The sequence below is a fragment of the Doryrhamphus excisus genome, chromosome 10 (assembly GCF_030265055.1).
Source record: "Doryrhamphus excisus isolate RoL2022-K1 chromosome 10, RoL_Dexc_1.0, whole genome shotgun sequence".
Classification (NCBI taxonomy): Eukaryota; Metazoa; Chordata; class Actinopteri; order Syngnathiformes; family Syngnathidae; genus Doryrhamphus; species Doryrhamphus excisus.
This window is the reverse complement of record NC_080475.1, coordinates 19,931,194-19,943,879: the sequence shown is the minus strand read 5'-3', so window position 1 is coordinate 19,943,879 and position 12,686 is coordinate 19,931,194. Positions and strand designations below refer to the sequence as shown.

Genomic DNA, 12,686 nt, shown 5'->3' with positions numbered 1-12,686 from the left:
CAAGATGTCTCTGTATGGTAAGTAGCTTTAGCATTTTAGCTTAGGTTTTCTGCAGGAATGTGGTCATGACACATTTTTTGCGGGACTACCAAAAACTTGGTTAAACCCACTAATTGTGTTGGGAAATTGCTATTAGTAATGTGAGTTTGTAATTTGCATCCCACTCTCTGTATGCACACTCTATAATGCTACACAGACAAAAGCTTTGTTTCCATTACTTACACAAAATAAACAGTTAGGACAATGATAAATTGTTACTTTCTTTACTGCTTGCTACGCTGACTCTTCGACACGACCAAATAACGTTGCAAGGTTATCGGGCTTCAGCAAGTTTTCTCGGGCTAGTCCGAGTCCTGGCTAGAGGAGTCACAGTCTGTGTAGCATCTGGAAGCCATGAGGGGAAACAGCAGACACTGCAGGCCGGAGAGAACATCTCCAATGAGCTGTGAAACAACCCCATTTTCCATTAATTCTGCTTCTCTTCCTTTTCCATTCTTCTCATTCTTCTCCCACCACCCACACTGCTATGCACTTGCTAATGAGAGTGTTTGGTGGCTAAATTGTTTCATCTGTGGGGTCAGCGGACATGTTGGGGTGTGTGCATGTGGACCTCATCTGTATAAACGAGTATCTGTTATGGATAGTGCATTTTTGGAAATTCCGAGTATGAATTGTACTTGTGGGTACTTCAAGCGCATGCTGTCTACTTGCAAAAAACATGTGCAAAATTTGGGGATTCGTACGTGGTGAGTACAGATGGAGACATTATACCAGATCGTTGCAGGAAAGACGTCAGTGCTGTCCCAATCATTTGCTAAAATACATATTTTAGTTTCGTTATATCTTTGCTCCAAATTCCCATCAATTCCCGATGCCCATCATATCATGTCACACTGTGTAATCCTCCGCATCAGGTTCCCCCCCCCCCAAAAAAAAACGCATTTATTAAAAACAGAAAAATATACAAACTTTTTCAGTGCTTTGGTTCCGATTTTCTACAATAAAAGCTCTGATAAAACATTCCACTGTTCTCAAATATCTTAATTTTTATTTTTCTGCACAAAATAAGATAAAAAATAAATAAACAAATCAAGAATAAAGAAAATCAATCAGTAATAAATAAATATAATAAAATATATAAAACGGCAAATAATAAAAACTTAATAAACCATATATAGTTTTTGGGTAGACAAATTATTTTTTTCCGATTATAATCAACAAAACATTATTAGAGCCCTGTAGACATGACAAAACACGACTATAGTCACATTTATACTCTTTTTATTTACAACATATTGCGCAACTGCGGGGTCTTGAGACACATGCTAACTCGCAAACTAGAGAGCTAGCCACCTAAACGGTAGCCTTCAAGTTATTTCCTTTCAACTTAAACAGCCAAAAACTTACCACTTCCACACGGATAGGGAGGATAACTATTAACAGTTATTTAACCTTTAACATGAACATGAATCAAACGTAATAATTTTTTCTGGGTACATGATACCATACAGCATCCATATCAAACTAACATTAAACTTTCATATCAAGGCGGGGGCCTCAAACCGGTGTCCTGCGGGCCACATTTGGCCCGCGGGCCGTGAGTTTGAGACCCCTGTCATAGAGATGACTTCAAATCAGAGGAAAACACACCTCTCTCTGTATAGAGAACAACAGCACCTTTCCAATGCAGTAATACTGCATAAGTATAAAGGCTTTGTAATACAAATCTTGTCTGAAGCACCTCTCACTGACATGAAACACATAATTACTGTAGGTAAAAAAAATAATTAAAAAAAAACACGGCATCTGAGTCAACACTAAATTGTCATAAAGAATGCTTTCATCCAAAATACATGACCACATAATCTCAAACAAGAATTATCATGTTTGCACGGTACTATTACTGTTCATTAAAAAGGTCACTAAAGACGTTTGACACGGAAAGGAATTTAAAATCGACACCATCGGAAGGCCCCCAAGTGAATACACTCGGACCATCTGGAGAATCGAGAGCACCGAGTCTGCACATTTCCCTCCATCATTTAAAAGAACTTTGTCCCTCTCTTTTCCCATAATAATCATACTTCAGACTTTGATGTGATGGACAGGAAGTGGCTGCTGCTTTATTGGCTTCTGTGAAACATTCCCGGTTCTGACTTGGACCTTGCGGAGACCTGGTTAGGTCCACCCGGAGGGACAGTTATTATTTGGCCCTGGAGAGCAGTGCGCAAAATTGAAGGCTGTTCCGCAGCTTTTATCTGGTGATTTGGGTCAAGGGCAAACAATGTCAAATAGGGTGCATGAAAACGATGTAAAGCGCTGAAAGAAACGGTTCAGGAAGTAGTAGACCAAATAGACATTTCTTAAAGCAGGGGTCTCAGACTCAATTTACTTGGGGGCCACTGGAGCTAGAGTCGGGGCGAGACTGGGCCGCATCAGGTTTTCCAAAAAAAAAAAAAAAAAAACGCATTTATTAATAACAGAAAAATTAATAAATATTGCTTTGGTTCCGATTTTCGCTCTGATAAAACATTCCACTGTTCTCAAATATCTTAATTTTTATTTTTCTACACAAAATAAGATGAAAAATAAATAAACAAATCAAGAATAAAGAAAATCTATCAATCAGTAATAAATAAATATAATAATAATATAATAATAAAATGGCAAATAATAAAAACTTAAACCACATATAGTTGGTGGGTAGACAAATTATTTTTTTTTTTATTAAAATGAACAAAGCATTATTAGAGCCCTGTAGACATGACAAAACACGACTATAGTCACATTTATAACAACATATTGCGCAACTGCAAGGGTCATGAGACACATGCTAACTCGCAAACTAGAGAGCTAGCCACCTAAACGGTAGCCTTCAAGTTATTTTTTGGCTATTCAACTTAAATAGCCAAAAACTTACCACTTCCACACGGATAGGGAGGATAACTATTAACAGTTATTTAACCTTTAACATGAACATGAATCAAACGTAATAATTTTTTCTGGGTACATGATACCATACAGCATCCATATCAAACTTGCACTAACATTAAACTTTCATATCAAGGCGGGGGCCTCAAACTAGTGTCCTGCGTGCCACATTTGGCCCACGGGCCACGTGTTTGAGACCATGAAGTTGTATCGTTTGGGGCTGACAGGGCGGTATTCTTTGCCTTTTTGACGTCTTTCCTGATGACGTTTTGTGATCGTGAAGGATTTACAGAAATGTTCTCACACTGCACGGATGCTTCAACTCCAAATGCCCTTTCAAATGTGAAGTTGACGAGGCCGATGTGCGGATCTGTTTTGTAGCGCAGGTGGACATGATTTGCACTGACGGGTTACATTTTTTTACTGTCAGAATCTACGGGAGACAATACATAAAAATTCCGTAAATAATCCTAAGTGGAGGCAGCTGTGCCGGCAAGCGTGTTCATCTTTTGACTCGATTTGCTGCGTTCTTATGCTAGCAAGCGTTTCAAGTGTAGCGCCGCCTGCTGGTCGAATGTGGGCAGACAATAATATAAAACAAATATCTTCCGACAGGTAATAACTGGACCTAAATAGGGGCACTGATTCTCAAATAATCTGAACAACTGAATGTTCAAGTTGTTTATTTACAAATACGTTGCGTTCAGTTTGACATTGTTCGGAAAATTAACGTGTTCAGTTGTTTTGAACTCGTTGCCTCTCCTGGTGGGAAAATTCCCACGGTTCGGAGTGCCAAGTTAAAATTTTACTTTGATGATGATGATGTTTGTTTGGTGAACTTTGAACCGATGAAGACTTTGGTGGACAGAAACGACAATGTTTCGAAGACGAGTAAGTCAATCTGTGAAATGCTTATTTCTTTGTAAATTCGTGAAAAAACTGATTATTTGACAGTCTGTATACATTAGGGTATAGGAGGCTGATGTCAGCGCAGCAGATTCATTTGTTCATCAAACCGGATGTCCGGTTTATTGTTCACAACCCCAGTTTTGAATCCTACTGCGCCTAACCGAAGGTGCATGGATACACAAACTCGAAATCATACTGGAGTTCTTCTAATCCCACAGGCGTCTGGATGCAAACCTACTGTCTGAAGTTCCTGCTGGTGCCTTCAGAGGAATGCGCTCTCTGAGGCACCTGTGGCTGGATGACAACTCCTTGACAGAGATCCCAGTGACCGCCCTGGATTCGCTGCCCTCCCTACAGGCCATGACCCTGGCCCTCAACCAGATCACGCATATCCCAGATTATGCGTTTTCCAACCTCTCTGCACTCGTTGTACTGTAAGTGACACAAAGTTTGTAGTTTCAACACACCGGAGAAAGTATTTGTTCTGTCGGTTGATCTGGGTGATAGTTTGTTTGGGTTTTTTTTGTTAGAACAGAACTTGACATTCACTAAAAACAACATTTGTGGCCTTTTCCTAGACATCTCCACAACAACCAGATCCAGATGATGGGTGGGAGATGCTTTGAAGGTTTACAAAGTCTGGAAACTCTGTAAGTATAAAAAAATATCAATTTACATTTGGTGAAATATCCTCCAATATTAGATACAATTAAGTATGGGACGGTACGAGATTCTGACGGTATGACAGCCTTATGCTAGGAGTCCGCTGGGTCGGCGCCAGTTGGTGCCAGTTCAGTTCCGAATGAATGCTCGCTCGGAATCTTTGCCATGTTGCCGTTAATTCGGCGCCACAGCGAGCCACTACGCGCCAATCACATGATATTTGGTGAAAACTGGCGCCAGCCCAGTGGACTCCTAGCATCATTGGCGCAACTTGGCTCGTGCCATTACATTCCAGTGGATTCCAATAGGCGGATTGTTTGCAACATTTGGTTCTTCACAAATCTTTTAAACGAAGATTTTAAACATTTTGAAATTTTCTTGCCGCCAAACTCAATTTTCGGGCCACCACGAGCCAGTTGGGAGGCAGTTTGAGCCACTGCACGCCACTAGGCACCTTATTGGTGACACTAGGCGCCACAGCAAATTGCATTGGCGTGAACTGGCACCAACTGGCATTATAAATGTCACTGTTTGGTATCATAATTACGTGTGTTATTTTGAAATATTTCTATTGAAAAGAATACATAAAATACTTCTATTATTATGATACCAAAGTAAAAATGTATGTGGTTTTGAAACGGTGACTTTTTCATACCACGGCGTACCTTCAGACCGCTAAAAAGCCCATGCCGACATATAATAGTACAATGTTAATTTAGAGGGTCAAATGAGATACCTTGGCCCAAATACTGACGACGGTATCCGCAAGTATCAACATCCAAACCGTATGGTAGTATTTACAACAATCACATTACCTTACAATAACCCCAGGATTAATGAGGAACTCACTGAAATATAACCTCAGAAAAAACAATATACGCAGGAGCCCTCAATTTACTTTCATTAAGTGTCTGACAGGAATGCCATTTATGCTAGTGTGTGTTTAGTGGTCCTTAACCAGATATTAATGATCTTATACAATCCAAGAACCAGGAATGCCAAAAGAAAGAAATGCTAACTCAAACAATACCGGTAATCTAAGAAATTGCTGTTTTTTTTTTTTTTTTAAATCCACAACTAAATTAATACCAGAAACGGTCAAAAAGTTTTCTTATTGAGGTCATGATACAGAAGTCAACACTGTGAGTTGTAGTACAAACCAGACATTTGGAATGAATAGAAGCTCTACACAACTCCGAACTATTACCTTAAAAGACGGATAAAATACATGAAGTAGAAGTGAAAGCAAGGAACCACGAATCCAGCGAAAGTCACGGTGGTCTGATTAAAGCAAAGTTCCTGGCATGGCGGTTAACAACCTGTCGAAGTGCAAGGAAATGTGCTCCTTTTTTTTATGAGCTTGCGGGCACGCAGATGTGTGCATGTTACCGAGTCTCACCTTTATACGCTTTATATTTATACGCTCGGATGGTTAAGAGCGTGGAGGTAAACAATCAGAACAAGATGGAGAAAAATTGACTGCGCTAAAGACTGACGATGTGTCGTTTATGCGGGGATTGCGATGGTACGAAGGGCTAATCCAGGGGTGGGCAAACTTTTTGACTCGCGGGCCGCATTGATATGACAAAATTTACGGGGGGGGGGGGGGCAGACTATATATTTTACACGTAACAGTCCACCTGGTATTATTGTATCTGTAAAATTGTCATGCACTCTGCTATTATTATTTATTATTTTATATTTATATTTAAATATTTAAAAAATAATAACATATTATAATAATTACAATAAAATTAAAATAATAATTATTATATTATTATTATGTAAAATATGCAAATATAACAATAATATTATATATAATTAATATAATAATTAGCATTAATATAGTAATTATAATAATCATAATAGTTCTAATAATAATTATAATAATCTAATAATCTAATAATAATTATTATTATTATTACTATTATGTGGTTGTGTCCCTTTTTTCAGGAGCACTTTGTAAACAACAGACCATGTCAAACAACGAAATTGATACAACCATCAAAAGGTTGGCTCAGGCCATGATGCCAGCTTGTATGTTGAGTTTAAATTAAATACTTTGGAAAGACTGGGCGGGCCGTATTCAAACACTTGGCGGGCCGGATGTGGTCCCCGGGCCGTAGTTTGCCCACCCCTGGGTTAATCTCACATAGCGATACAGCGAAATCAGAGCCATCCAAAACCATCGCCAACGCCAACATGCATTATGAAACCATTATTGGAATGAGTCAATCAGGACACTGCTAGACAATATCACATATGCTGTAAGTCAGGGGTCTTAAACTCAATTTACCTGGGGGCCACCGGAGCTAGGTTCTGGGTGAAGCCGGGCCGCATCAGGTTTTCCAAAAAAAAAAAATCCAAAACGCATTTATTAAAAACTGGAAAAAAAATCTATAAAAAAAATCTTCAAAGCACTTTTTCAGTACTTTGGTTCCGGTTTTCCACACCAAAATATCTGATATATCTGATTCCACTGTTCTCAAATATCTTAATTTTTATTTTTCTATACACAAAATAAGATAACAAAAATAAATAAACAAATTAAGAATAAAGACAATAAATCAATCAATCAGTAATAAATAAGTAAAATAATAATAAAACAGCAAATAAGAAAAAACATTGGTAGAGAAATATTTTTTTTTCAGATTCAAATGTATTAACAGTTATTTAACCTTTAACATGAACATTAACGAAACTGAATAATGTTACCCAATTAGCAAGTTAGCATCGTACTCACTTCCGTCTGGGAGCGGCGTTCGTAACTTTAACAACATGTTTTAATGAGATGCTTTATCTTGACGTGTATTTATTCCAAATCATTTTCCTGCATTTATTTGTACCCGGCGTCATATAAGCCTTTAGCTTCGTTGCTAATCCAAAGCAAAAAAAAACAGGGCGGGGTAACAGGGTATAGGGTAATAGTACGGGCGGGGGCAAAATCATATTAATTGTATCCGGTGTGCACGCGGCTTTAAGCTAAGTCATTTCAACATTAAAATTTGGTATCAAGGTGGGGGGCCTTAAAGTAGCGTCTTGCGGGCCGCATTTGGCCCGCGGGCCGCGAGTTTGAGACCCCTGCTGTAAGTGTTCCACATGAATATATAATAAGTTATGATAAAGTGTTTCCTAATAAGAAACCAATGGGAGACCCAAATAACGAGGTCAGCGCAGTAAAGGTTGGGAGTCAAAACGAAATTTCATCCGTTACAGCTGTCAACCTGTTTGAGCAAATGCCATCGACTGTGTAATGCGTATGTCATACTATGTCGTACTATGTCATACTATACATAATCGGACGCATTGTTTTTAATTATAATGCTAACGGTCTTATAGCAAAAAAAAAAAAAACACGGCAATGGACTTTAAATAGACCATGATAACTTCATGTCTCTCGCAGGGATTTAAATTACAATGATCTCCAGGAGTTCCCCGTGGCGATCAAGACACTGAGTAAGCTCCAGGAACTGTGAGTACGCACACACACACACACACACACACACACACACACACACACTAAATAACACCTGCCCAACATGACTGTCATGACTGAGTTATCCCCACTAATCCCATTAAGTGATTTTAATGTGGCACTCGGATACAATCTCTCTCACCCAAAGCAGGTGCAACACCCCCCCGCACCCCCCTCCCCCTCCAACCCCCACCCACACAAACTTTATCTTCACTCCACTTCAGCAGATGTTCCACAGGGCACACGTGTCGCAGATACAGCGTGTTTGTGTTCAAATCTCTCGCATCCAAAAATGTTTTTCAGCTGTGCGACGACAGGAGTCGAATGACTTGCCTCGAACCCGCAACACACTCATCAATGTTTTTCAACCGTTTTTTTTTTTTACATTGGAAAAGAGGATTTTTTCTCTTTCCGAAAGACTTTTCCGAAAACAATGGTATCCATGGAAAGGAATATTCCAATCTCTTGTCCACATGCGTCGCTATAATCAAGTAGAATAGTCAATAGGGCATGCCCATTAAAACGTAAACATCAACATCACGTGATACCGACTTCGCCGAGTTGTTCTTTCGCTTGTCGGAATAACTCCGTATTGCCAGTTTTTCGTTTGTCCAGTCTTGGAATTTAGTTTGAATCAAAAATAAACTTAGCTTAGCTAAGTTAGTTTAGTTCCCTTAGCTTAGCAGTCCAATGCCGATTGCTGGCCTCCATTTTTAAAAGTGAAGAACGTCTGGATCTGAACGTGTTACGTCATATCTGAGCATGCAATATGATAAATTTAACCAGGAAAGGATCAAATTCAATCTTGCTGATACAGTAAACCTCGGATATATCGGACTCGGATATATCGGAAATCCGCTCACAACGGACAGATAAAAAAGAACCGTTTTTTCTGTAATGCATTTCCAATAAAAATTCATTGCATATATCGGATTTTTTATAACGGATTTCGCTATTCCCTATTTCGGACAAAAATCTCCAGTCCCGTTCCAATGCATTTCCATTAAATTTCCCTGGCATATATCGGATGGCCGCATCGTTATGCTAATCTTGTTGATGTCACTGGCTATTGTCTTTCTCCTGGCTCCAGATTTAGGACAAATATAAAAGTGAGTGACGTCAATAATACTAGCACAGCAGTGAATGAGATCTTAACCTCACTATTGGAAATAACGTAGGCCTGACGGGCGTAACAGGGCCTAGCTTAATTAACAATTTGTTATGCTCAGAGTCCAATAAAGTTCAATTCTCATTACCTTACGTCTCTTTTCATTGCCCAGTCCACGTACATTGGAAACATAGTCAAGGAAGTGCCTTTTTATAACGGATAAAATCCGATTTACGCATATACCGGATATAAATCCGATATATGCGTAAAACTGACATTTTCCGGTATACGCATAGTATAACGGATTTCGCTTATATCGGACAAAACCAGTGGGAACAATTGAATCCGATATATCCGAGGTTTACTGTATTTTATAATTCAACTCGGTACATGTTTTATATAGATATATATTTTCTTTTGACTTATGGACTTATGAATGGCGTATAGAAGGGTTTAGATTCTGTTCCACAGATGGCGCTAATGGGAGCTAACACGAAAGCTGCTTGCCAACCGCCAATAAACAACAGAAGAAGAAAAACGCACGCTGACAACTTTCCAAATGCAATATTTGGAATATTTGAGTCCACGTATATACGTGGATATTGACATAATATTTGCAAATGATGATTAATGAATGTTAATTATAAAAAGTGATATTGGATAATTCCTCACGGCACACACAGTGGTTGAAAATCACTGCTCTACATCACATGACTCGACTATCCGACATTATTAACGTTTTGCATATTTTCCATTTCAAGGGGCTTCCATAACAATAACATCAAAGCCATCCCAGAAAGAGCCTTTGTTGGGAATCCTCAGCTCCAAACCATGTAAGATACTTTTTCTTAGTTACGTTCAAGACTAAAAGTGTGAAAAAAAATATTCATATGAATAATACATAAACCTTTTTGCAGCCATTTTTATGAGAACCCTATCCAGTTTGTGGGAAAATCAGCTTTCCAGTTCTTACCGAAGTTGCACACACTGTAAGTATGCAGTTTAGTGACTTCGCCAATCATTCGAGAGCGGACGTGTGAAATGACCGACTGAATGATGCTGTGCCGTGTCCTGACGCGGTACCCGAGTGTGTTTTAAGAACACGTTTGACTTATGATGTCTAGTGAGACAGCCAAAACAGCTTGTATTGATGTTGGATACAAAGTGTGATGGATGAAATGAGCTGTTAGGCAGGTTGTGTGAGGACAAACGTACAGTATGTGTGTGTGACTGGGGGGACTGGGGGGACTGGGGGAGTGACCAACTTTCCTCACATTTAACACCCATTTTTTTTTGTAGTTCTCTGAACAGAGCGACCCTAATTCAAGAGTTTCCGGACCTGAAAGGAACCACAAGCCTGGAAGTTTTGTGAGTGTCTCAAAAAAAAAAAAGTTGGGCAATGATGGGCAAAATTCCAAAACAATTGTAGTTTTCTTTGATCGGCCCCTCAGAATAGCACAATTACTCATAATGTTTATCAGTCAATGTTTCGACACGTCTAACAACTACAAATGCACTCAGTACAGAATGTGGAATCAAACTATGGAATGGATTGAGTAAGGGAATCAAACAATGCACAACGATGAGCCAATTCAAGAAACAATACAAGCAGTTGATGTTTGCTAAATACAAGGATGAGTCTTGAACCAGTCATGATGTGCTATATATATCACTATATTGACACGCACTATGGTACCCATTATGGCATTGGATGCTCATATCACCTTGTACTGACTACAGTACGTGACAAAAATAAAATAAGAAATGTAAAAAAAAATTAAAAACTAAAAAAAAATTTTACAAAAATTTATAAAATTAATTTATAAATTAATAAATAAAATAAATTAGCTAAATACAAGGATGAAGAGTCTTGAACCAGTCATGATGTGCTATATATATCACTATATTGACACGCACTATGGTACCCATTATGGCATTGGATGCTCATATCACCTTGTACTGACTACAGTACGTGACAAAAATAAAATAAGAAATGTAAAAAAAAATTAAAAACTAAAAAAAAATTTTACAAAAATTTATAAAATTAATTTATAAATTAATAAATAAAATAAATTAGCTAAATACAAGGATGAAGAGTCTTGAACCAGTCATGATGTGCTATATATATCACTATATTGACACTTACTATGGTACCCATTATGGCGTTGGATGCTCATATCATGTTGTACTTACTTCGGTACGTGACAAAAAATTAAAAATTAAAAACAATTTTTAAAATTATTTTTTTTTTACAAAAATTAAAAAAATATAAAAAATATAAATTAATAAATTAATAAATAAAATAAATTTGCTAAATACAAGGATGAAGAGTCTTGAACCAGTCATGATGTGCTATATATATCACTATATTGACACGCACTATGGTACCCATTATGGCATTGGATGCTCATATCACCTCGTACTTTGGTACATTATTAAAAAAAAACAAAAAAAAAACAACAAAAAACCTTAAACTGTATTATCGAAAGCAGGAAGTGAACAAATGTAACAATTACTGATTGTAAAAGTACCAGATGGAGGGGTAGGATTTAATAAGCTTTGCTTCTTCCTACTCCTTTTGGACATGTGGAACTGGGAACTGATTATGGGATGCACTCAATTGGAATCTGATGCATGTTCAAATGAAATAAAACCATTACAATGCAAAACCTTGCCATAGTTGAACAACTGACCAAAGTACTTCCTTAGTACTTCCTAAAAGAACCTACACAGCTCCCTGTCTAATGTTGTCGGTTTCGATGGAAAGGGCTTTCACTTGCTTGGAATCCAACAATGAAAGGATTCTCTGACTGATTCTGACTACAGGACTCTGACTCAAGCCGGTCTCTCAGCTCTGCCTGTGGGTCTATGCGAGCAGCTTCCTCGCCTCAGAGTAATGTAAGTATGCAAATTATAGAAAGACAAAGCGACCGAGGTGAAATAATGCGGTTATTATACCTAACAAACAGGGAACTGTCCTACAACCTGATACGGCATCTGCCAAGCTTTTATCACTGCTCAGAACTCCAAGAAATGTGAGTGATAACTACCGAGTCGATCCGCCAACACAACACGACCAAATCACACTTCACCAAAACCGCTTGCATTTATATTTGTCCTAACAGAGGTCTTCAGCATAACGAAATAACAATGCTGGAGTCCAGCACTTTCCAGCAGCTCACCTCTCTGAGAACGCTGTAAGTAAATCTCTATTTTGGTTTCTATGCCACATGTGTTTGGGTTAGAACCGCACCATGCAAAACAGAATAACAAGGAATGATGATTTGCACACTGAAGCTTTACTGACATCTACTGGTCATTTGATTTGTTTTGGTTTTTTGTTGTCAGTGATTTGAGTTGGAACAAGATAGAGTGGATCCATGCGGATGCCTTTGCCTCGTTGCATTCCTTGGTCAAACTGTGAGTGAGTTACACATGATATTTATTTCATAATGTTCTTCTGTCTTTTGGAAAATCATTGTTTTGTTGTTAATTATACATATGTATTTTAAACTAAGCACAACAAATAAATATGTCTTTGTTTAATGGGGATTTGAATGCCTAATTTGATTAACACCCATTTTGACATATGCAAAATTA

At 38.2% G+C, this 12,686-nt stretch overlaps 2 protein-coding genes across 5 annotated transcripts in view; one reads left to right on the top strand and one right to left on the bottom strand.

The window, feature by feature from the left end:
- The window catches only part of LOC131136719 (ubiquitin-conjugating enzyme E2 T-like), a 67,567-nt gene that overhangs the window by 44,945 nt on the left and 9,936 nt on the right, over nt 1-12,686 (bottom strand). The window lies entirely within an intron of this gene.
- Nucleotides 1-12,686, top strand: part of LOC131136695 (leucine-rich repeat-containing G-protein coupled receptor 6-like) — a 46,682-nt gene that overhangs the window by 28,625 nt on the left and 5,371 nt on the right. For both annotated transcript variants that reach the window (XM_058083860.1, XM_058083859.1), the window contains exons 6-15: nt 4,059-4,274; nt 4,419-4,490; nt 7,907-7,975; nt 9,848-9,919; nt 10,004-10,075; nt 10,386-10,454; nt 11,913-11,984; nt 12,056-12,121; nt 12,212-12,283; nt 12,435-12,506. In XM_058083860.1, the coding sequence (XP_057939843.1) occupies nt 4,059-4,274; nt 4,419-4,490; nt 7,907-7,975; nt 9,848-9,919; nt 10,004-10,075; nt 10,386-10,454; nt 11,913-11,984; nt 12,056-12,121; nt 12,212-12,283; nt 12,435-12,506 (852 nt within the window). The remainder of the gene's footprint in view (nt 1-4,058; nt 4,275-4,418; nt 4,491-7,906; nt 7,976-9,847; nt 9,920-10,003; nt 10,076-10,385; nt 10,455-11,912; nt 11,985-12,055; nt 12,122-12,211; nt 12,284-12,434; nt 12,507-12,686) is intronic.